General features: G+C 34.7%; 1 protein-coding gene across 4 annotated transcripts in view; it reads right to left on the bottom strand.

The window, feature by feature from the left end:
• LOC128983683 (uncharacterized) overlaps nt 1-27,403 on the bottom strand; it is a 114,228-nt gene that overhangs the window by 51,083 nt on the left and 35,742 nt on the right. For 3 of the 4 annotated variants that reach the window (XM_054403082.1, XM_054403083.1, XM_054403084.1), the window contains exon 6: nt 15,238-15,304. The exons of the other annotated variant lie outside the window; for it this stretch is intronic. In XM_054403082.1, coding sequence (XP_054259057.1) covers nt 15,238-15,304 — 67 coding nt within the window. The remainder of the gene's footprint in view (nt 1-15,237; nt 15,305-27,403) is intronic. 4 annotated transcript variants of the gene reach the window in all.

Below are 27,403 nucleotides of genomic sequence, written 5' to 3'. Positions count from 1 at the left end.
AACACGATCGGGTGACATTTAATTGTGAAGCATTCGTTTTGGCTTTGAAACTGTCAGATATTGTTTTTGAGAAGGTTTATATGTATTCCTATACAGTAATAGTTTTGCCATCATATCTGGAAAATGCACACTAAATATGCAAACCAACTCCTGTTCTGAATATATGGTTTTAACTTACTACAAGATTCCCGTACGTAGAACGGACAAACAGCTAGTGTGAAATACAATTTAAAATGAACAGCTGTTTTATTAAAAAGTATTATTCACATGGCCAAAATGTAAACAACTCTGTGGAGGGATCTTTAAAGGCTTCTGGGGCAGAGTCCTAAGGGATTTTGCTTAGTTTTTCTTTTGATAACTCATGTTCAGACCAAGACCTTTCTTTGGACACCTCTACCAAGTTTCTACGCCCAGCCGTTCTCTCAAATTAGTGGGGACAAAGTTTCCAATTAAATATTTAAATTCCCCCATGTTAATCTTAAGGGAGAAAATCCAACTTTTATGGCCTGTGGGGCAAAGCCCGAGGATGTTTATTACAGGAATTGGTGAAAGGGGGCGTCTACACAAAAAATACTTAATTTTAACATGCCGTTTGTAAAAATCCGTCCATTATTAACGGAGGAGTAGTGTTTTGTAGAAATCGCCTTCACGTATTATATATAAGGATGCCATTTGAAGCAAATAAAACTGTGACAGATAGATTATGCAGGAAATCAGATGGTACTTGAGTAATTTGAAAAATGTTAAATTTTTATCACTGTATTAAAAAAAAAATACTGAATTTTGTAAACATATTGGTGACAATGGTTGTACCTACCATGAAGTCTACAGCAATAATGAAGATAAACATGGACATTTTCGTACGGCTTTTGGTAAGTCGGGAAACATTGTAGTAAACACTAAAAGACAAGGCTAGCTTCTGAAAAATGATAAAATATTTACGAGAGAGTTAGTTACATAAGATTTCAGTTGAGTCGTTTAAACTTATTGAAAATTATGACTGTTATTAGTTTTAAAATAACTCCTGTAATACAGGTAGGCTACTTGACAATTGCTTGATTTCGAGCAACAGGTACAGTAGTTATGAAGAAAATAGGCAGTCATGCCAAGCTATTACTGATGCAAACATTTACGGTTTTGCAGCAGGTTTTGGGAGTTTGATTATGATTTTCGGAGACTGCAGGATATGATGATGATGTCTACACAACCTTGGAATGTATTTAAGATATTGCCGCGATTCCGAAAACAATGACGATGTTTCCGTGACCGCGGGAGACGATGATGATGTCAACACGATCACGAGAGAGGTTTTGGATTATGCCACGATCACCAAAAAATATAACGATGTTTTCGTGACCGCGAAAGACAATGATGATGTCAAGACGACTGCGAGATAGGTTTTATATTTTACCGCGATCACGGATTCTGTCTTGCTGAGATTTTAAGTTTTTTAATTATTTCTGTAAGCTACTACTGTACTGGTAAAAACTATGTTAAAAGTCAAAAATGGAAAGAGAAATAGACTAGATAATGAGCTGAAAATAATTTAATAACTCACAAAAGATTCAATCATAGTAAAATGCTACCAAACAGTTATTCTGTAATCACAACATAATTCATTCCAAAAATCATATGTGTTAAAATTATTAAAGCTCATATTTTTATACCAGCTGGAAAAATACAAAAAAAATATAAACCATAGATTATTGAAATAAAATGTTTGAATACTATATCTAACATTCTCCCACCTTTTGACTTGTACAGTCAAAATATTAATTATTGCTTAATGTATCTTCCTGGTGGTCTAATTTTTCTTCCTCTTTGTGTATAATAAGGTTGATTATGTTCACGATCAACACCTTCAGCCACTTGTTCATCTTCCATTTCGAATGTTTCATTACCATCTTGACTGTCTTTCTGCTGGACCAATTCAAGTGGAAACACATGTTGTATGGGTCTCAGCACTGTTTCTTTTGATGTTTTCATTTCCACAAGACGTATGTTGCCATCTTTTCCAGGAAGTATCTTCTCAATCTTCGCCAAAGGCCAGTCCATCCGTTTGGTATTGTCGCTTCCAAGAAAAACAATTTCTCCAACTTGTACTTGACGAGATTTCTTCTTCTTTGAATGCAACACAAATTGACTTAAATATTCACTTCTAAATCTTTTTTCAAGATCTTCTTTTAATTTTAATTCAAAGTTCCAACGTCGAGACAAATTTGTGTAGTTGATCTGGTCCAAATCAATAACTCCATACTCCTTCGTACCATTCAAAAACATAGCTGGCGTCAAAACTTCCATGTCATGGCTGTCTTCTGAAATGTAAGTCAAGGGTCTACTATTTATGACAGATTCACAACTGCATAAAACGGTCAAAAATTCTTCATAAGTCAAACTAGCTCTTCCTAAGACTCTGCAAAGAAGCTGTTTCAATAGTCTTATGAGTCTTTCCCACCAGCCTCCCCACCATGGTGAGGCAGGTGGGTTGAATTTCCATTTTATACGTTTGATTGTGCTGTACTCAACAATCTTATTCCAATCTATTTGCTTCAACGCACTGCAAGCTCCTCGGAAGTTAGTGCCGTTGTCCGCAAACAAGACTGTTGGTCGACCCCGTCTGGAAATGAATCTTCTCAAACTTTGCAAGAATGAATCAGTCGATAATGAAGTAACTAACTCCAAATGCACGGCAATGTATACTGCACAGGTATATAATGTAATCCAAGTTTTTTGTCCATCTCGAAGGAAAACAGGTCCAGCTAAGTCAACTCCACAGACTTCAAAAACAGAAGCATCTCGAACCCGTTGCGAAGGAAGTGGTACTGGATCAGTATCCAAACTTTTAACACAATATCGCTTGCATTTGACACATTTGCCAATAACTGATTTTACAGTTCTTCTTCCACTAATAATCAACTTCTTCTCTGAGAATAGATAACAATCCTTGGACTCCAACATGTGAATTTTCTTCATGTTTGTATTGTATGTATCTGTGAACAACAGGATGGTTACTCGGCAATACGATGGGAAGATTAAAATTTCTACTATCAGGTCTCTCTGTGATTTTTGTTTTTAACCTTAATAAGCCATCAATGTCTTCGAACGGACACAATGAGCTCAATTTTTCATCTTTGATACTATGGAAAGCGTCTTTCTGAATAAGTTTAAACACTTTATTTTGAGCCTCAATCAATTCATCAACCGACAATCCTCCTGATATCTTTTGTTTAGACATATTTGTGTTACAACAAAATCTCAAAATCCAGCCTACCAATCTGACGATTTTATCAAATCTGGAGAAATATTTGTAATACCAACAATCTGGTTCAGGTTTTGAATTCATCATAATCTTTGTAGTTGATTTAATCTTTCTAAGTTCGGAATTTACTTCTTTCTCACCACAATTATCACTGAAGTTTTGGTTAGGCCACAAGTTTGATGAGTTTCTTAGCCATTGTGGTCCCTCCCACCATTTCGACTCCACTAGCTGCTTAGGAGAACATCCACGTGACGGCAAATCAGCCGGATACATATGGCCTGGAACATGATTCCAAGATTCAATGTTACTAAGGGATCTTATTTCCTTTACTCGGTTCCAAACAAACACTCCCCAGTAATCTTCTCGACGAATCCATGACAAAACGGTGGTTGAGTCGGTCCAATAAAATGTTTTGACATTTTCAAATCCCATACTCTTTAAGACGTTGTCAGTTAGACGAGCACCAATGGTAGCCACCAGTAACTCCAGCCGAGAAATGGTCATCTTCTTGACAGGTGCAACTCTACTCTTCGCTTGAACTAATTGAACTGTAACAAGTCCATTAGATTCACCTCTCAGGAAAACCGCGGCCGCATAAGCGTCCTGGCTTGCATCACAAAAACCGTGAACAGTCCAAGAAATATTCCCTCCGATTTAATTTCCAAAATATCTTGGAATTTTCAAATTTGAAAAAATCTCAAGTTGCTTTGCCCAATCTAAAAACAAAAGTGTTATCTCTTCTGAAACCTTGTCATCCCATCCAATTTTACTTTCCCACGTTTTCCACTTGCTGAACTTTGTGCAGCAATATCTTAGGCAAGAGTGTAGCAGGACAAGTGATACCTATGGGGTCAAACAACTTGTGAGCAAAAGACAAAAAAGATCTCTTTGTGACTATTTCAGGCTCTTTAAACTCAAAGTTTTCAAAATTCAACTCAATCATGTCAGTATTTTTGTTCCAATTTAAACCTAAGATAGGTGTCAAGGTAGAATCATTTTTGAAACTCTGAAATTCTGTGTACTCCCAACTCCGAAAACAGAATCTAGCATCTTTCATTACAGAAGTCGCTTGATCTACAAATTGATTCAAATCTGGATCTACCAGCTGGAAAAAGACAAAAAAATATAAACTATAGATTATTGAAATAAAATGTTTGAAAACTATATCTAACAACTAGGTTAGTTCTTTTTAGGTACTAGATAAGTTTGTAGTTTACACCATTCAACGTACTTATATGAGCATTATGATTTACACAACACTATAATAACAAATGAATAAACGTACTTTGAATTTGAATTTTACATTTTTGTTAGATGTTTTTGTGTTATAGTTAGTGTTTGTGATGACTCTTCTATACCGCAGGGATGAAGGGGATTTTCAATGACTTGGTGTGATGCTTGAAAGGTTTGAAACATTGATCACCTGACAAAAACCGGATCATTTGACAGTACAACAGGTATTTCAGCTTTTTATTTATATAAACGTGATCCAGAAGCAGAAATATTAAATTGTTAAGTTGTGTTGGATACTATCTGTAGAAATAATGTCAGACTATTACAAATAAAAATACCCCCGCCGCAGCAAACCTGCCGACTAAGCGAATTTCCTTGTCTGAATTGATATTCAGTTAAATATATTTTAATAACATTAGGTTTAACGAGTACCTAGGTTTGCTGCTACAAGGAAACTAATAAAGTGTGTTTTTGAGTAAAATATTGATAGCTTAGTACAAAATAAATAAATTTGCCAAGTTTGATCAAAATATATCCATAAACAAGCAAACTACAACATTTGACAATATTCTCCATAAGAATAACATGGGAATTTTAAATTTACAATTTTTTTTAATTTTCTCCGTTACTAGTAATCGAAGAAAAATACTTTTATATACTAAATTATTTGTTTTTTTAAGCTCTTTAAAAAGGTCTAAAGAGAAATCGGGAAATTTTGTGTTTTGAGGGTCAAAAGTGAGAAAAACCAATTTTTACCCCATAAAACCCCCCGTAAAGCCCCGTTCCCATGGTCCGATCGTGCTGGTTCGCGAACTCATTCAAGTTTATCCGGCTTTACACCTTTAAACCAAATTTCATCAAAATCGGACAAAAATTACTCAAGTTATCGCGTTCACGGACGTATATATATATATATATATATATATGTCTATATATATATATATATACATATATAAAAATTTGAACGAATGGTGTTTTTGGCCTCTGGGGACATCAAAATGAAAAAGTAAATCGGTCCCGGGTCTAGGTCTTACCGTGCCACCTACGGTAATAGCTACTTCCCTATAGGGAAATTCGCTAAAAGGACTGTATTTGCAATTTATAAAGACAAGACAAAAGTAAACAAAATCACAATAATTGGAATTAATAACAAAAACATATATTATATTATTGAAGTGATACAATCAAATTTTATGTAAACGGTTAAGGCCATTTACCAAATAAAAATATAGGCATATGGCATATCAAAATGAAGCTTAGAGAGTGTAGATATGCCGAAAAGTATTGATATGGACGAACACCCTAAGAGCTCTGCCCCACAGGCTGATTTCCAAAGGGCTACGCCTTGCATGTTTTGGAAGTTAACGTTATTCGATTAATTTGCGTAGCATATGTAATCTTTGATTTAGTGAACAACAGCTGGCCAATGCAATTGATAATAGTTTTTTTGTTTACATTTTTGTTTACTTATATTTTATTTTTTACTTTTATGTTCTTTCTTAAAAGAGGTGCGGTGAATGGGGTGTGAAGCTATTTCTAGCTGTTTGATACAAGTGAGTGATTAAAGGTGTTCGAAACACGATGAATATGAGATTAACAAACCATGTATGTTGTTCGTTCCAAGATGTCGTCACCGATCTTTAACAGGTCGCCATTTCATTGAAAATTAATAAAGTATAAAAGACGTCGTGATAGAGAGCGACGAGTTCAGGTACAACAACCGTACCCACCTCGGCCACCTTAGGACGTAAGGTATGAACGTTCCACTGCTTTTAACATCCGTTCAGATGAAAATTTCTCGAACTTGGGCCCTTTAAATGAAATGTAAAGTCAAAGTTGATTAAATTAATTTAATGGTGGCTTCTGTACACCCGTGAATTCGCCTCTTGTATGGCAATAAATAAATACAAAGAACATAAATATTGTGTCAATATGAAACATATTACATCTTTTCCCCTCCAACAGAAAGGACTGCAACTTTAGTCAGAGGCCGGCGATAAGTTCCTTTTGAAGTTGTGATGTCTACTATTCGTACTTGGCCATCGTGATCTGGGTACACAGCCGAGATTCGGCCAAGGGGCCATGTATTTCTTGGGCAGTTTTCCTCAATGATAATGGCAAGATCGTCAATCTTCGGTGGGTCCAATTTCTTGTGCCATTTGCACCGTCTTGAAAGGCATGGAAGGTACTCATGCACCCATCTCTTCCAGAAGCTGTCTAGGAGTGATCTAACACGAGCTAATTGTCGTTTACACAGTCGGTCTTCGTTTAGGTTGATTTTGTAAGCTTCTCTTAGAAAATGGTTTGGTGTGATTGGTTCGGGGTCATTGGGATCCAGAGAAACATGTGTAAGTGGGTGAGAATTTATTATAAATTCAACGCGAACCATGAATGTCTGAAGCTCTTCATCTTTTGGGTACTGCCAGTGCATAACACTCCTTAATGCGGTCTTTACATACCTAACAAGTCTTTCCCAGCAGCCTCCCATATGTGGTGCTCGCGGGCAAATGAAATTCCACTTTATCACGTAGTTCACCACGTCTTTTTGGATCTTTTCGTGTTTGAGTGACTTAACAGCGTTTCTAAGTTCCCTATCTGCAGCTACAAAGTTTGTGCCATTGTCGGAATATAATTCTGAGGGAACTGGTCTTCGGCTGATGAATCGTTGAATCCCCATAATACAACTCTCTGTGTTAAGAGAATGAGCCGTTTTGATATGAATTGCTCGAGTCGATAAGCAGGTAAATAGAACACCATATCTTTTCTCATGTCTGCGGCCAACAGTAACTTCGATAGGTCCGAAATAATCCACTCCAGTGTAAAAGAATGGATATTGCACTTTTGAGGTCCTTAACTGTGGTAGTGCAGCCATCTGAGGTGGATAAGGTTTGGCATTGTCTATTCTACACCTCATGCAGCTCCTTTGAACTTTCTTGGCGACTGATCGTACGTTTAAGATCCAGAACTGTTGTCTAGTCATATTGATAACAGTCTCGATGCCCTGATGGAAACATTTCTCGTCAGTGGCGTAACACATTTTTACGGGCCCCCCTGCAAACTTATTGCTCATGGGCCCCCCTCTCATGAGTTATTTTTAGACCACCGATACAACATAATCAAACGCCCTCCCCCTCCCCCTAGAGCTATTTTTGGACCACCGATACAATGATGAAACAGATTAATCATAAAAAAGTGGTAAATAAATTATGGGTTATGTTCCATAAAAGGGTGTGTTAAGTATTTCAGTCATAATTTGATGAAAATGTTTCATCATTATGTCAACATCAGAGTTTCTAAATAGTTTTTAAATCAAATAAAAATACCTTATTTTCCATCCGTATCAGAATGTTTATATCAAGGTTTTACATTTAATTTATCACACGTCATGTTATCCATTTTAATTATACCCTGATAAATGATAATTAGACTATTTCGTTAATTACAAGGCAAAAATGTGGTTTGAATTCCCCTATAAACTGTAGGCCCCTTAGTTGTCTTTGGCTGTATTGGCTATTAATTAACAGCTGTGTCTAAGGAATATGTCGGCCTTAGTCCCTTTCAAAACTGAGCGCTGATGCATGCAAAATATAACTTTTCTTTCAACTATAAATATCATATGGTTCAAATAAATTAATATGGGAAATTACGATGTACATTGTTTCAATGAGGGTGGGTAATTATCAAGGATATTAGAACTGATAACGGTATGGAGAATAAACATAGACAATTACGTCACTAGCTTTACTAGCGTGTTTACTTTTTAAATTCCTTCAACATGTGACCAGTGATTTTTCACATTAAAACTGCAAAAAAATATTTTGTCTTTATATGTGTAAACCAGCTGTTCTGAATTGTACACAGTTTTAACTGACTACTCGATTACTGTACGTAGGACGGGCTAACACCTCGTCTCCATTAACTCTTGGCTTAAAATACCTACATTGGTATGGTCGCCATCTCAAAGTAAAGTATTAAAGTATTAATTTTAATTTATTAGATTAGTTTAATCTTTGGTTATCATTAACTCATACACTAAAAGCTGGTTAATTTAATAGATTGCTGACGTACTTTTATCACATGCTACAATAGCCTATTGCATGTTTTTATTTTATCTTTGTATGGATTTCAAGCGTTCAACTTACAACAAATGTCTTTAGTATTGGTTAATTGTGAGGTAAAATTAGAAATGGGCTAACAAACACAGTCAGTAGAGTAGCAGTATATTGTATTTAACAAAATACAATCCATATTAGGGCAAAACTAAAATGTAAAATGATACAATAATAAAAGCCTAAAAGCCCCAGCCAACGTTCATGACTCCAGGCTCCAAAGTAACAAAATGTTTGCAGACGAAATAAGCAGTGTACGAAATCACCCAGAAGTAAAATATTTCTCGGTGACGAAAGTAAGATTGCATAATAATCAAAGACCCATGTTATAACACGTTAAATTTGTTACCCTAGTTCGTTATCACTGAAGAGGCCTAACGAAATTAAACGATAACTGAGATAACAACATATTATTAATAACATCAATGTTATTACTTGTTCAATACAATTATTGAATGATTGATAATACATTTATATAAGAATGAACTCCAATTTTTCGGTCCCACTCGTCTCACGGGCCTCTCTGCTCACCGTTTCCCGCTCACCGGTTCGCGAGCCCCCTCAGCTCCCAGGCCCCGCGGGCCCTTCTGTTACGCCACTGTTTCTCGTGAAACAATTTTACGATTAGTTTAGCCATATGACTTTTGCCGTCTAAAATGATAGGATGCTTTTCTTCTTTGCTTATTTCTGGTGAACTATTTATTCTACTCGACATTCATATGAGAGACTGATCAATGAAGGGATTTAAAGATAATATTCTACTGGACTTTGGTAGCGGTTTGTTCTTCAGCAGTAAATTCTTTTCTTCGTTGAAGCTTGCCTTTTCAGACATTGATATCAATGTCTGTTCAGCTTTCTGAATTTCCTCTGGTTGAAGTTCTGGTATATTTCTAAAATCTACGTTGACCATTTTCAGTTTCTTTTTGGTGGTGGTGGTAGTATGGGGCCTTAGCATCTATATATTAATACGCAAGCAGTTTTCTTTTCACAGTCATAGCTCGATAACCGCTTGATGGATTTTAACGTCTGAGGTATCAAATTAAAGGTATTTTCATGTAGATGTGCAAACACATCTCAGAATATGAAGAAAGGGCATCACTTAAGTACAGTTAAGGGCTAAAGTTTGGAAGGTGGCGCCATCTGTTGACATTTGATTAAACTCATTTCCCTTTGTTTACAAATAACATATGGACGTAGTTTGAAATAGTTTTTAAGGTTAACCACAGACTGCAGGACTTAAAACTTCCAGAGCAAAGCTGGAATTTATATTTTGTTTCAATCTGTTAACTAAGTCTGGTTCATAATGAAGAGTTTCCTATCAATACTAGACAACAAAGTGTTTAAGAATAAATATTTAATTTTTTTTAGTTTTTAAGTTTGACCATAGACTGCAGGACTTATTTATTCCAAAGCAAAGCCGGAATTCAATATTTTTATCTAAGCATCTGTTAACTATATCTGTTTCTTAAATAAAGAGTTTCCTATCAAGACTTGACAACAAATTGTTTGTAAATAGTTGAATGTATTTATCTTACATCATATTTTACTGAATTATCGTGTTGTTTTGGTTACAGTTCGGTGTGATGAAATGAATGTTTGAAAGTGATTTTTTCCAGTGCAGTTACATCACAATATCATGTAATTTACAATGTGTATAACAATTCCGTTGTAGTGTTTTCTGTTGTTTTGTTAACTTTCGTAATTCATCTAAATTTAAAATAATATGCTACCAGTAAGACGAAGACTGTGAGTGGCTGGAGGAAACGCGAACGTGGCCGCTTGCATCAATCTCCCAATGTATCATTTGAAGATTACAGAGTGGCAACCATCGTGTGGGATACGTATATTCTTGACAAATGAACTTTAAATGTTTACATTGTGGTGGCTTACATTTTAAGCAAAAAAAAAAGAGTCTGGCCGATACAGTTCAATTGTTACTCTTTGTTGCCATAAATGAGAGAACCATTTACCTCATCTGCGGAATTCACCATACTTTCAGGAACTTATTGGAAACTCCCAATCTGAAATCAGGGCTGTGAGGCTTGGATCTAGAAATTATTAGGATAAAATTTGTCAATTCAATTCCGCCTTTGCCATGGTCAGCTCTGAAGCTCATTTAGATAAGAGGATCATACCTAGGGGATCTACAATTTCAAGATCCATGACACTTGAAAGGAAAGATTCAATGATAAAATATGTGGTAAATAGGGTCACATTGACAACCCATTTGCCCAATCTTTTAAAACTGTGGCAGAAATGTGTAGGGACGAGAGCTCCGAGGAGTTAAGGGGGATTCTTATATACATAATAAGAGACAAAATAATTGGCTTTCCTCGCTACAATGATGCGACCTGTATAAATGTCGCCGCTATTTTTAAAGCTGAAAACAGAGGACCACCAGACAAAAGTCATCAGTCATAGACTTTAAAATTACTCTTTGATTGAGGTCTTGCTGTTTATGTTTTTAGTTGTTTATTTTTTTTTATTACAAGTTGCAGTTTTGCTCGATTTCGAGCAACAGGTTATCTAGTACTAATAAATCTGTGTACCCATGCTAACAACTGTCAGAAGAGGAGGGTTTTCATCACTGTTCACAACTCCAACGAATTTCTTCTTTGTTTCTTCATTTTCCTTGACTTGTAGTGTGGACGGTTGTATTGGCCAGTCACTCGATTTTCGCATTAGAAATGAGGGTCCGTGGATCCATTCAGAATGCATGGCTGAAGTAAACTTTTTGTTACTTCTAGTTGCAACATCTGCCGGATTCTGTTTCGATGGAACCCATCTCCTTTCTTCGGGTTTAGACAAATCTTTGAATTTCTCCAATTCTATTTGAAACATACTGTTTGAACTGTCTGGCGTCGGATTTCAGCCAATGCAAAACTGTTACAGAATCTGACCAAAATATCTGACGAGAAATAGTTAAGTCAATGTTTTTAATCATGCTACAAGCTATTCTGCACCCAAGAATAACTGCTTGGAGTTCTAGTCGGGGAATGGTTGTTTGTTTGAGAGGTGCTACTTTGGCACGTGCCATAACAAGCATGGTCTTGTAAGTACTTCTGGCACATCCATGGCGTAGATATGAAACTGCTGCATTGGCCTCTTCACTAGCATCAACAAACGTACGGAGTTCAACCTCTTCAATTGTTTTGACATCAAAATAGCATCAAGGTGAAGCTCTGCAGACATTTTACTTCTTGAAGCAGACTCAAGCTCAGCTCTCGCCGTAAGCAGTTGTTTCTGTCGCTTTAGTTCTCTAGCTTTCATTCGTCGTTGTCGCTCAATTTCTTCAACTTGTCGCTGTCGCTCCATTTCTTCAACTTGTCGCTGTCGCTCCATTTCTTTTTCTTCATGGGCTCTTTCCAATTTCTGTATTTCTTCCAGCCTCTTCAACTCCACTTCCATTAATCGTCGTCTACTAGAAGAAGTACTAGGCACTTACCAGCCCGCTCACAAACATAATCAACAAGTCCCTGAACCAAGGAGTTTTCCCAACAAAATTAAAGACAGCTAAAGTATATCCGAAGTATAAAAAAGGACCAGAAACTGACACTGGAAGCTACAGACCAATCTCACTCATTCCCACATTCTCAAAAATAATAGAAAAAATTGTTCTTCAGAGACTACTGACCTACCTTGAACACCACAACCTTCTTACAAACCAACAGCATGGATTTTTGAAAGAGAGATCAACAGCAACAGCCCTGATACAACTTATAGAACATATAATAGACAAGCTGGAAGAGGGTTGCATGGTCACTAGTCTATTTTTAGACTTCAGCAAGGCGTTTGACTGCCTAAACCATGCCCAGCTACTCCAAAAACTAAGAACCTTGGGCATAACAGGAAAAGAAGCGAATTGGTTTGAAAGCTATCTAAAAGATAGAAAACAACTTGTTGAGATCAACTACACCAACAACAACACCACTCAAAAAGTCCACTCAAAAACTGCTAATGTAATAAGAGGGGTGCCTCAAGGCTCTGTGCTCGGCCCAGTATTATTCCTCCTTCACACAAATGACATGCCAGACTGGCTTCAAAGCGACTGTCATACAGTCATGTATGCAGACGATACAGTCCTCACAATTACTGATAAACAAGCAGTAATGCTAGAAAGAAACACAACCACCTATTTCAACCAAACTAAACAATACTGCTCAGAAAATGATCTAGTCCTGAATGAAACAAAAACCGTACAAATGGCTTTCGCGACCAAAAACAAGAATACACAACTAATACCACTGCCTCAAGTAGAATTAAAAGAAACAACAAAGCACCTAGGTGTTATGATTGATTCAAAACTAACTTGGAAACCACATGTAGACCAACTTTGCATGAAGCTTTCTTCAGGCATCTACGTGATTCACAGAATGAAGCAAATAAGTGGTCTGGATGTGGCTAAAGTAGCTTACTTTGCCCTTTTTGAATCACACCTGAGGTATGCCATAACTACATGGGGAGGAACAGCCAACACAAACATAGAAAGGGTCCTCAAACAACAGAAAAGAGCGATCAGATGCCTGGCAGGCATGCAATATCAGGAAAGCTGCCGAGAACACTTCAAACAATTCAAAATCCTCACTGTAATTTCACTATACATACGTGAAACAATCCTGCACGCAATAAGCTCACAACAAACAAGACGCCAGGACAAACATCAGTTCAACACAAGGCATGCCTCAAACTTTGCCTTGTCACCACATCATCTAAGCCTATTTGAAAGGAAACCAGCGTACAAAGGAGCTTTGTATTACAATCATCTACCTGAGCAGCTCAAGACACTACCACTGCCACACTTCAAGAACAAATTGACATCATGGCTACAGGACAGACCATTTTACACAGAAGCCGAATTCCTGAAACAACAGCACCAGTGGATCTTCCCCTCAACCCTACAATGTTGTAAATAGTTTTAAGTTAACCATCAAAAATTTGTTGACGCATTACTATTCTCTATGAATTATGTAAATAAAGAAATATTGTCTATTGTCTATTGTCTAGGTTTGGCAGAAACTGATGGTTGGTCTTTACTTGGTTTGGGATTGATTAACAGTTTTGTCGTTGTTATTCCCAATTACTGGAGTATATCTGTCTGGAGGGTGTCTTTTCCTCTCTGATCTTCTTATTGACATGATAACGTCGGGTTTCGGCACCAAATGTAGAAATAAAGTCAGACTATTACAAATAAAAAAGGACTGTATTTGCAATTTATAAAGACAAGACAAAAGTAAACAAAATCACAATAATTGGAACTAGTGTACATGTTGCTCGAATTCGAGCAATTGCAAAGTATTACAGGAATTATTTCAAAACGAATAACAGTCATATTTACAATGTGTTTAAAAGACTCAACTCAATAAGATTACCGGTGTGTACTGTATGGTCTGTACTGTATGTGTACTATGGTCTGAGTCATGTTTATCTTCGTTATTGATAAACCTAAAGCATTCCGGCCGGTTTTCTCCTTCTTAAAATGCCTCGCTGTACAGGCAACACAGGTCATGATAGAGAACTAATTGAGAACGAAAAGTCGTTTTGGGGTAGTGTTAAAGGGCGCATTTTTAACCTAATAGTTGAGTTTGTCCAGGGTCAGGTGCTGACTGTGATGAGTTAAGCCTATTACGCACCACACTGTTCTGTTTCTGTAGCTGCGGTCGTTATCACGATTACGCCTCCTGTTTATGTTTCGTTGTCTTTGCGTCGGAGGCATAAAAAAAACAAATAAACAAATTATAGCTACACAAAACAACAATGAATGCACCAATTTAAATTACAATCATGCTAACACGATCCGTCATAGCGACACAAAACAACGATAAATACACAAATTTAAGATACAACCATACTAACACGATCCGTCTTGGGGGTTATGTTTACACTAACTCAAATAGTAAATAAATGTACTCAACGCATTTCATTGAATTCAAAAATAAATAACAGCAATTAAATTATACAGCTGATCAAAATGTAAACAATTATGTTCTTCATAAGGATAACATGGGAACTTTCAAAGCCACTGGGGCAGATCCCAAGGGATTTTTTCAAAAATGTAAGGCCAGTTTGCAAATCTACGCGACACGCTCTTTCCAATGAGACGTCAATGGATAAAATCGGTTAAGAAATGGCGGAGGAGTTCAACCGACAAAGTTTCATGTAGCGTATTAATTATATAGATTAATAACAAAAACATATGGCAATAAATAAATACAAAGAACATAAAACATTGTGTCGATATGAAACATATTACACTATAATTACAAACTAAAGTTTTAGTAACTATTTTAGAAAATACAGGAAACAGAACAGGCTAAACAGAGCATAGCTAAAAATAGTTGCAAAAATGTTTAATACATACACAGTTAATGTAAAGATACAATGATAATGGCAATTACATTAACCATTATAAAACTTAAAAGTAATGAATGTATTAAATCATTATTAATATGCACTCATTTTTTTAGTTTTGTAAACTTCATGAAAATAAATAAATTTGTTAAAAGATCATGCAAGAAATCAGACATCATAATATTTGATTGTGAAGAGACGGTAGTTTGGAATCATTTTAAATCTGCAGTAGCCGAGCCAGAAAGCTAAAATAACAATTTTAAGTTTTGTATAAGTAGTTTTTATTACCTCTTATTAAAACTTGAGCGAGATGATTCATTGGACCTTATATTGTGCCATAACAGTGGTTGCTCTCCTGAAAACACGATTTCAAATTACCAAACACAAGAAAAATATAAGCTTTCTAAATGTTGATTTACTTAATTAATTACATTGATTAAACCATAATGAAACAAACCTGAGCAGTATTTGAATGGTTATCTGTCCCATAACTTAAGTAGAATAAACAGGGTGTTTCGTAGTCATTATCAAAGAGTTCAGGGTATTATTAGGCACGCAAATTGCGATAAAATACGCAATTAGGATAGTTATATCTCATTCCTCCTCCCGAAAACAGTCATTTTTAGCATTTCTTGGCATTGCATACAAAAATCAAATTTTTTCAACTTTTAGCCAACATACTGATATTTTCAACGGCTTTTTTTTGTATTTGCATTGAACATTCTGTGAGGAAAAGTATGTTTGGTTACAGTCGGATAATATATTTTTAATTTAGTAAATTTTACTTCTATAACAAATTTTATTGCAGGAAGGAAGGAATTTGTAGTGGTTCTTGCATACTATTAAGGGACAATTTAGAATATAAAGTAAGAAATGATTTATGTGCCTTAAATGAAGATTCTGTTTTTCAAATATCTTGTATTGAAATTGTTACTTGAAACTTGAAATATTATTGTTATTTCTATTTACAGAACACCAAAATCAGATAACTTTAAACATTTTCTTATAAAGTGTGAAGGCTTACTAAAACTTCTGATTGAAGTTTTAAAATTTCAATCAGTTTTAAAACTTTCATCAACTTTAAAACTTCTTCTTGACTACATCTACTAAAAATGTATTATATCGGCTGACTTTAATATTCGATGTTCTAGAAACTTGCAGCCACCCACATCAAAAGTTAGTGTCCTTTTTTATTTTGGAGAAAGGTGGTTTCTAAATAAATTTTTCCTCTCCGACAAGAATTACTCAGTTCACAAAATCTTGCATTGATAATATTTTATCACAGAAAATTAATCATCAGTCATTATCAATAACAATGAATTTAGAATTAGGCATTACAGAGCATTATTTTTAAATATATTAAGTAAAACTGATGAAAATATAATAATACCCTCGCTGCAGCAAACCTGCGGACTAAGCGAATTTCCATTTTTCCGCTTGATTTCTACTAAAATATTCCCTTAAAATTGTCTGATTCATTTCCTATTTAAATAACATTAATTTTAATGGGTACTTAGGTTTGTTGCTACAGGAAAGGTATTGGGTGTGTTTTTTTTTATTGAAATGTTAATAGCTTAGTATGAAATAAACAAACTGACAAATTTGATTAAAATATTTAAAAAATTACCATTTAAAGTTCCTATGAGATGAGTATTTGTAAAAAAACTTGATAAAACAAGCAAAACTTAGTATTTGGCACCTAAAATTGCAAACAACTTCCGGGGGAGGAACCCTGGTGCCCCCTTTTGCTGGAAGGTTGGCCCCCAGAACACTCTTGGGGGTGCGGCCCAGAGCTATTCGCCAAGGGCGCCATATACTCTAGCTATGTCCCTGAGAGTAACATATTTAACCTCACTTTAAACACATGTAGTCCGTAATGTAAAATACAGTAAATGGCCTAAAGGTAAAACATCTAAAGTTTATAAAATAAATAAAACATAGTAAAAAAAATCATTTTAGGGTACTGAGTTAGTATGCTAATATATATTTATATATATATATATATATAATGAAAATAATATATTTTGATATAAACATATATATGAATTTGTATGGAGGGTGTTTTTGGCCACTGGGGACCTCAAAACAAAAAAGTAAATCAGTCCCGGGTCTAGGACTTACTATGAGACCTACGGTAATAGCTTATTCCCTATATGGGAAATTCGCTAAAAGGTAAAAAATGTAAAAAAAATAATTGGGCAAAATTATGTAAAATAAATTATTTAAATAATGTAAAAGAAACCTTCTGGAATGTATTTGTAAATCATTCTTTTGATAAGAACTGTTTAAATTTTCTTGGAACTTTTCAAAATTTATTTGAAGATGCATTTCCTATGAAGTTTTATGGTACCAAACCTTGTAATAATAAAAAAGTCCTGGGTGACACTAGGTATTAAAATTTCTAGTATTAGAAAAAGGTAACTAAACAGAATTCAAATGATAGAAATTTCTTTAATTATGTTAAAAGGTATAAATTAACTTTCAACAAGGAATGCAATGAAGCAAAACAAATGTATAATGGTAGATTTATAAAAGAATCAGATAACAAGAGTAAGGCTGCTTGGTCTATCATTAAATCTGAACTCGGTTGTAAAAAAGTGTCATCAACTTTCCTGATATTAGGGTTAATGACAATAACGTCAAAAGTGGCAAGGAAATTTCTGAATTCTTTATAAATATCACGAAAGATATTGGCCTAATACCTCATGAAGAGAATGCACTAAAATTAATAAGGTCTATAGCAAGAAACCAACCTAATCCATTTGAATTCAGTTTTGTAAGTATAGAAGAAGTTATTAATAATATCAAATCCCTCAAAAGTAAAAAAAATCTGCTGGATGGGACTATCCTATTGATCTGATAAAAACTGTCTCTAATTTTATAGCTGAACTTTTATCTATAATTATAAATCAATCTCTTAAAACAAACACTTTTCCCGATCATTTAAAATATGCAGAGCTCAAACCTCTCTTCAAGAAGGACGAGAAACAAAATCCGGACAATTGACCAGATTCCCTTCTACCATAATTTTCAAAAGTGTTTAATAAACTAGCATCCAAACAACTCTCAAGTTTTCTGGAGAATAATAATATTTTGGCTAGTGAACAATTATTTGGTTTTAGAAAGGGTTTAAGCACAATGAAAGCTAGTTATCAGATATTATTAGTAAAGTTTCATGGTCTTTGGATGGGTCACAGAGCACAATGGGAGTGTTTTGTGAACTATTCAGTGCATCTGTGTCAACCATGACATCCTTCTGAAAAAGTTAACTTTGCATTCGGCCACCATAGTCTGAAACTTTTTGAAAAAAAAAAAAACATGTATGCAGGATCAAAATTTTATAATAACCTCCCAATCGAAATTAAATCAAAGACTTCCAAAACAAAATTTAAAAATAAATTTAAAAAATTTCTCATCAGCAAGGCTATTTTTCTTTTGAAGAGTTGAATAGTCTTTGAGGTTAAAATAAATTCAACATATGTATTAGCGAATTTCCCTATAGGGAAGTAGCTATTACCGTAGGTGGCACGGTAAGACCTAGACCCGGGACCGATTTACTTTTTCATTTTGATGTCCCCAGAGGCCAAAAACACCATTTTTTCAAATTTATAAATATATATATATATATATATAGATTTATATATATATACGTCCGTGAACGCGATAACTTGAGTAATTTTGGTCCGATTTTGATGAAATTTGGTTTAAAGGTGTAAAGCAGGATAAACTTGAATGAGTTCGCGAACCAGCATGATCGGACCATGGGAACGGGGCTTTACGGGGGGGGGTTTTATGGGGTAAAAATTGGTTTTTCTCACTTTTGACCCTCAAAACACAAAATTTCCCAATTTCTCTTTAGACCTTTTAAAAGAGCTTAAAAAAACAAATAATTTTGTATACAAAAGTATTTTTGTTCGGTTATTAGTAACGGATAAAATTAAATAAAATTTAAATTTAAAATTCTCATGTTATTCTTATGGAGAATATTGTCAAATGTTGTAGTTTGCTTGTTTATGGATATATTTTGATCAAACTTGGCAAATTTATTTATTTTGTACTAAGCTATCAATATTTTACTCAAAAACACACTTTATTAGTTTCCTTGTAGCAGCAAACCTAGGTGCTCGTTAAACCTAATGTTATTAAAATATATTTAACTGAAAATCAATTCAGACAAATGGAAATTCGCTTAGTCGGCAGGTTTGCTGCGGCGGGGGTATTTTTGTTTACAATTGTATTCATTTAGTTTGGCTTTGCCTTTGTCTTATTATACAAATTTAAGTTTGTGAAATTTTGTTTTTATTTTGTTATGTAAAAAATGTATTTAATAGGCAATATGTTAGTCAATTAGTTCAGTGTAGTGTTACAATTGGTTTGCACAGCACTGAACTAAGAACAAATTTATTACCTACTGAAATTTCAACCTTTGAAAATAATATTGTGTTTTCGGAAAGAATATTTAATTTGTTTCACTTAAATCTATTATGTGTTTAGTTTGAATAAGAAATATGTATACTGTAGGAAGTTTGTGTATTTTGAAAAGATTATTAAAGGAACTTGTATAAAATATGTGGGTCCTCATTCATACTAAATATGAAGTTTTTACTATATAAAAAAATCTTGAAATGAGTGTTGTTGCTGACTAGCTGTTACCCACGGGCTTCACCCCGTTTGACTTCATAAGTATTAATAAAACTATTGATTGGTTAAGTTAAGCTGAAATAAACAAAACGGGATACAGTAATACAAACAAATAATAAGGTACTGATTTTAATAAGGTAATAAATTGAAAGAATAATATACAAATAAGTACAGCTGAGGTATTTTTAACATTATTACGTGTATGGAAATTGGAAAGATCCCTTTAGAAAGGAATTTCGACGTTAAAGGGCAATTTATGAAATAATGGATGGCCAGTTTTGCGCAAGGTTTCTCGTCATGACGAAAATTTTAAGTATATGTTTTATAGGTGTGTTACTTGTAGTTTTCTCAGAAGTTCATGAGTACCGTACTTTGGGATTTATAAATAGACTAGCAGCGTACCCGTTCTTCGTACGGGGCTGGCGTAAAAGTATAAAATGCTTATTGCAGTTATACTCTAGCTTTGCTTTAAAAAGTCAGGCCGCCTGCATACCTCTAGTTTTAAGTTTTTGGCCACCAAAAACTGTTTTACGACTGCAATAAACCTCGCTTTATGGTTGTAAGCTGCACCTAACAACTAGCAGGATTTTTAATTGAAGTTTACAGTTGCAGATTGAATATTGCAACAATGGGCAACGCAATGACACTTCTGGGGCCCTATTTTTGAAATAGTTGACTGTTGAGTTGAGTGGTGAGTCACTCACTTTCCAATCGTTAGGTATTTTTCAAACAATTGACAGTTGACTTATTCAACCAAAACTACTCACGACCTATTGAGCTGTTGAGTGGACGGTAAAATGTGACGCATAGTGACACGCTATATTTTATATAGTGTGTGCATTTCGCGAAGCCTGGGCCTTGGGCTGCATGACCAACTCGTAGCCTGCCGCGATTGCATCAACGTCTCTCCCCACCTTCCCACCTTCCTACTCATGCCCTCGTCCTTGCTCAACTATCTTTCGTCGAAGAAGGAAGCAAAATTTCCAGGCCTTCTCTGTCATAATTATGTTACAATTATGTAGGAATCTATATATATAATACGTGAAGCCGTTTTTTGTTAACGCAACTCCTCCCTTATTTGTGGACTAATTTCAACTTTTAAGGTGTCAAAAGATTCGTCTTAATATGTAGTTTTGCAATAAGGTTTTAAAATTTAAAAATTCTTACTCTTAAGGGCGTGAGACCCTCTCAAAGGTCGGGTTTTCCCCATAAGAAATACACAGAACAAATTTAAAAACAAAAACAGCTGTTTATAAAAAGAAACTCATTAGCTTTTGGCGAGTAAATATTAATGTGTGTAATATTCAGCAGGTTAAGACTAAGTTAAACCGTTAATCAGTTTTATTGGAAGAATAGAAAATACCTCAAGTTCAAAGAAGAAGTATTGAAAACGGGAGGAGGAGACAATTAATAATAAGATATCTTATGCGTATGAGGAGATTAGAAAAAGTGAGGCCTGGTCCAACAGATACCCATCCAGATACACATTCACTTGGTGAGATGAATAGGTAATATTTGACAGTTACTATGCAACTTACTTTGGAAGTTAAAAAAAATATACGAAGTACATAGTGTTTTCATGGTGGTAAAGTAAACTTGCCTAATCACAGATCAAATGAATGCATGCAAGAAATGTTTACTGCTGACACTGACGGATCGAGAAATTTCAAAACATTTAGTAGAAACTAGAATAATGCATTGACTATGATATGTTCAAGTAGTAAGATTATACCAAATCTTTGCGGACCTTATGTGTTTATTGTAAATGTTTGTATTACTCGATCTACTTCAATTGAGATATAACTTCTTGATCAGAATTGTACGTGTTTTTAAATTTACGGAAAGTAAATAAAGATACGCCTTATAACACTTAAAACATATATTTACGCTTATACTGTCACAAGACGGTAAATATACAAAAGATGGTAAGTGGTGATCGATTTCGATTGGACACTCCAATCATCATCAGACCCAATAGTCCCAAAGTGTTATAAGACGTATCTTTATTTACTTTCCGTTCAATTGAGAAAATCGCAAAGGGATTGTTTACTTCCCGGTTATGTTGCCCGTATCTCGGACAAACCTATACAACGTTTTTGGACTGAATTCCCCAACACAATTCAGACATTTCAAGTCAAAAATAAGAAGTTTAAAAAACTCATTTGCTATTGAAAGTTTTAGTGGCAATATTAGACCAAACATAAGTGAAGGAATTAGTGTTTATGTTTTTAACGATCGAGTAGTTACGGTCAAGTTTATTTTTATGATTCAGGAGAGCCAAATAATATACGCTTTTCAAAAAGATAAAATGAAAATACATATCCAAGTTTTATAGCTACAAGAGTTATCCAACCTATTTCGACAGATGAATCCATACTTTCAAAACTTTGGTACAGGTATTAAAAAAGGGATTCCTCTGAACAACGTGAGAACGTTCTGATGTGGGGCATAAAATAATGTCCCTGACAGACAACACTTTAAAATAGGTTAACCAACTTTCAATGATGTAGCTGCTTTAGCCTATTCAAAGCAGATTTTGGCTGTCCAGTTAGTAACCCAGAGTTTGTGGGTAAAATATGGAGCACATGAAATGGTTGATATCACCCAACTTTTCAGGATTCTCTACGGAGAAAATTTGTTTGATTAGAGGGAAGTCTCAAATCAAAGAAATAAAATGACCCAAACTTAAATTACTTAATACAGGCTATCAGGAAGGCAACAGTTTTCTTCAATTCTCAATGTTGGAACAACTTTGTTGTAACACTTTTACTCGAATTGAAGCAGATCGTTTAGCATTCATTATAAGTTATCAGTTAAAACTGAGACCAGAAATAATGTAGGTGAACCTTTTACAACGCAAATAGAGATATTTAAAATTAGTTCCTAACAAGTGTTTAAATCTCTAAGATGTAACTAGAATTACTCGAATTTAAGCATAACGTTTTCTTCGGAGTTATGTTTAATACTATGCGGTTCATTGAGCCGCACGGGTTCTCTAGTATTAGTAATTTTTTGAGTCCAAGTTAAACATGGACTCAAGCCAGCTTAAGTTAAATCATTCGCAACTCGTACCATGGATTTGTTGTACTATATCTGATGACTTAATACTGACTTGTAATATAAATATAAATAAAAAAGGTGGTTAAAAAGCTTAAAAATTGTATTGTTCTTATTTTTAACCATAAGTCCGGATAATCCAGCATTTCACAAACTCGGCACCCTTCCAGTCCACATTACGCTGAGTTTGCGGGACTCTACTGTAACATGAAACAAAAGGGTGAAGGAAACTAAAATAAGGTGATTTGTCCTTAAATTGAGACGAAGAAAGCAAATAATTTATTATACTGATATTCCTATAATGAGGTATAGTTTGAAACAAGCCTCCATCGTTAATTTTATTTTGAATACATTAACAAGGTACTTTTGCAATCACTAAGATTATGACACTACCTCAATCTCTACGGATGGAGCTGACAGTTTACCTCAGTTTCTCGAAATATGGCAGAAGTGAGAGGTTAGCTCGAAGATCGCAAGCCACTCTGCACTATGATTGGTTCAAAATGATGTCATCTGTATTTCGTGAGGTGTTGCCGCTTTCATTTCCAAACGAGTCACTCAACTGACTAACAACTAACTTCTCAGCTGTTGGATTTCGAAAATACCAAATCCTGTTGTTGGTTGAGTTGAGTGTTGACGATTAACTCAACTCTCAACCATTTAAAAAATAGGGCCCCTGCTGTGATGGCTGGATACATTGTATGGCAAAAATGGTGGACATTTTGAAAACTTCCTTGAGGTATGAAAATTATGATAAATTTTAAAATAATAGGGTAGGGGGAGATAGGGATTGCAATATTTCATAAATATATCATCTGATTTCAAAAATAATTTCACCTGAAATGATTTTTTTCATACCCTTTCATTTGAAATGTCACAAGGGATTGACATTTCAACATTTTAAGTTAAGGGTAGGGAGAGAAAGGGGGTGAAATATCTCACAGATTTATGAGCTGATTTTCAATTTTTTTCACCAAACATTTTCTTTTTTCATGCTCTTTCATTTGATATGTCACAAGGGGTACATGGGTGTCAAGGCTATTTAAAAAAATAATAAGTTGGGGGCGGGGGGAAAGGGGGGAATGTGAATGTAACGTTGAATTCAAAACAATTGGGCCCCCTACGTCAATAGATGATTCCCGCAAACTGCATTTTTCTATCTATTGCGGATTTACATAAATAAAGATGTACGTTTTTAAAAAAACACCCTGTATTTATACTAGCAGAGTACCCGTCCTTCGTATAGGGTTGGCATATAAGTAAAATATTCTTACTGCAGTTATAATCAAGCTTTGCGTTTGCAATGGAGGACACAGTTTGATAAAATTTGCTTCTTTAAATGTACAGTAACTATAGTGTTACACATCTACCATAGCCATAATGTTCTACCACTTCAACTCAACAATAGAGAAAAATAAATTATCAAAAATTCGCAAAATATCACAAATTATTCATGAAATTAAAAACATAAACATTACTGTAAACAATCCTACTTTGACAGTTCTCATTGCGTATCACAGTTTTTTTGTTGCTGCTTAGTTCAAATTAGCTATTTTCATAAATGCAAAAAAATAATTATTGGTTGGTAAATTTTATAACTTTTTAATGCTTTTGCATATCATAGAACCAACTTTTTTAGTTGAAACAGCTGACTAAATTCATTAATTCCCTTTAAATATGAATACTCATAAGGTTAACATGGGGAACTACAGACCCACTGGGGCAGAGCCCGAAAGGATTTTTAAATAAGAATATGCCTATATGTTAATCGGGAATGTGAGCTATCATCATGCCAAATTTCAGCCTAATCCGTCCAGTAGTTAATGTGTGATTGAACTTCAAACAAACAAACACACAAACTTTCACATCCTTTTATATAATACGTGAAGGCCATTTTTACGAAACACTGCTCCTCCGTTAATAATGAATGGATTTTTACAAACAACGTGTCAAAATAAAGTATTTTTTGTGTAGACGCCCCCTTTCACAAATTCCTGTAATATAAGTCCTCAGGCTTTGCCACACAGGCCATCAAAATCCCAATGTATTTCTTATGAAGAAAAGATTTTGTTTACTTAAACAGACGATTAATTTGTATTAATTACAGCTGCTCATAGTAATCACATGATACACAAAAGAGCGTTCGTTTTCAGAGTGAGTTCGTTTTCAGTTTCGATAACTTGAGTGGAGTGATTACATTATCTTGGAGTTGACTCTTTTAGATCGGAAATTATTGCTGTAAGGATTATTCGTTTTGAAATAATGCCTGTAATACTTTGCAATTGCTCGAATTCGAGCAACAGGTCCACTAGTTTATAATATTAGGTGTTTACTCAAGGAAGGTATAGATGAGCCTACGATGACGGCTGTGGGCTTCTGATTAGCTGAGGGAACACAACTACAGCAACGAAACAATAGGGTGTGGAGCCAGCGGCCTCGGTGGTCTAATGGATAGCGTGCTGGGCTAATAAACTGAAGGTGCCAGTTTTGAATCCCACCGTTGGCACTGGATTTTTTGTCTAAGATTTTTTCATTATCAGCAAGTTTGGTTAGTTTGGTTAGTAGTCCAGTAAATATGTCAAAAAAATAGGGGGTTGCTGTGCAAAAGGTCGGGTAGTTCTGATTTTTGGATATGTTGTTAGTGTTGGGTCCATAACATAAAATCCAAGTTATCACCCTCGAGATACCACAGCGCGCCGCAGGGCGCGCCACCTGTTAATGAAATAGTCAAAATCTGACCATTCCTGTGGGTTTTCACTCTATCTCGCGAACAGTTGATTTTACTGACAGTATTACTTTATATAACTAAACGAGGATAAATTTGTGAGTTTAAGCCCAACAGCAAGTATGTAGCGTAAATAACGGTCAAAATACAGACCATCAAAATAAATACATTTTCTAAGAATGTATACAAATTGTGGTTTTTTTCAATATTTATTAGAGTATGCCAGTTTATTTGCTATTAATAGAAAATAAATGAAAGTACTGTATGAATAAAAATACCCCCACCTCAGCAAACCTGCAGACTAAGCGAATTTCCATTTGCTTGATTTGATTTTCACAAACCTATAGCCTAACATTAGGTTTAACTGGTACCTAGGTTTGCTGCTACAGGGAGGGTAATTTTATTTTAATAAAATAATAATGGTATGATAAGAAACAAATAAATTAACGCAATTTTATAGAAATGTACCTATAAATAAGAAAAAAAAACAATAGTTAAAAATATTCTCCATTATAATATCATGGGGGATTTTTAATTTGATTTTTTTTTTCTTCGTAACCATTAACTGTAAAAATCACTTTTATGTACTTAATTATTTGTTTTCAAGCTCTACAAAATGGTTTAATGATACAATCGTAAAATCGCATGTTTTGATGGTTGAAAATGGAAAAAATAAAAAACTATTCTTACCGACAAAATACCTATAAAGCAACCGTTCCCATGGCCTTATCATGCTGATCATGCTTCGTGAACTCGTTTTAATAAATAAATGTACGTTTACAAGTTTGTACAAAATTCCACTAAATCGGATTATTTTTCTCCAAAAAAACTCACGTAGTTTGAAAATTCATTTATTTATTGTACTAGATACAAATTACAACGACTGATACCATAGAGGTGGCTATGCTGATACATTAAATGAAAGGTAATAAAATAAAAGTTTTTTTTAACACACTAATCTACTATCACACCTTAATATGCGAACCATTTGTAGCCCTGCAGACATGCAATCTATTATTACACATTTTTATCATTAATATTTTATTATTTGTATTATAATTTATTAACAAACCTACGCTCAAGGCCAAATAGGTGTACGCAGCTTATTGCCAACGTACGAAACTAAAACTTTGAAGTATACTATACACACCACGAAAGGATTATTACTCATCCATTTGAACAAATAGTACTGTATCGTGAGGTATTTTTAAAACTAGGGAGTCTTTTTCGGACACCCGGTATGTATACATATATATTTATATTTATTATGACAATTTGAACCAACAGTATTTTTGGCCTCTAGGAATACCAAAATTTTAAAGTAAATCGGTTCCGGGTCTAGGTCTTACCATGAGACCTACGGTAATAGCGTATTGCCTATAAGGGAAATTTGCTAATAATCGGCACATCATTTATATTGAATGGAGTGTTGAGGAAACCACTATATAATATTTTCATAAATTTTGTTGTCTCGAGCAATGCGAGAATGACGCACGTCAACATGTTGCTCACTAGTCACCGACGTCATTTTTTATAATACTTCTCAACTTCCTACAGATTTGATGAAGACGGATCATCCCAAGCGCCCATCGAATTACAACATTTTGTCTGTTATCCCTCTTCCTCAAGTCAATCCACCAGAGCTTTTCATTGTCTTTATGAGGGCCTGTTCGATGGCCTAATCAGACCAAATTCCAGACCAGAACTTGACAGGAATGGTCAGATTTTGGCTATTTCGTTAACAAGTGGCGCGCCCCGCGGCGTGCGGTGGTATCTCGAGGTGGATAACTTGGATTTTATGTTATGGGCCCAACAACATATCCAAAAATCAGAACTACCCGACCTTTTTGCATACCACAATGTCTTATTTTACTGGACTATAGGTTATGACAGTTATTGTGTCTAAATTAAATAAACTTTAAGCATTTGAGAAATATATTTGAACATTGTAAAATGTACAAACACTGAAACAAAAACATTAAATTGTACAACTGACTCACAACAGAAAACAATAAATAATTAACCAATCAG

This window comes from Macrosteles quadrilineatus, unplaced genomic scaffold, assembly GCF_028750875.1.
Source record: "Macrosteles quadrilineatus isolate MER2022 unplaced genomic scaffold, UCM_ALF_1.0 Scaffold_1__1_contigs__length_201487025, whole genome shotgun sequence".
NCBI classification, from domain to species: Eukaryota; Metazoa; Arthropoda; class Insecta; order Hemiptera; family Cicadellidae; genus Macrosteles; species Macrosteles quadrilineatus.
Note: the sequence above shows the minus strand (reverse complement) of the source record. Positions and strands in the feature narration are given on the sequence as shown.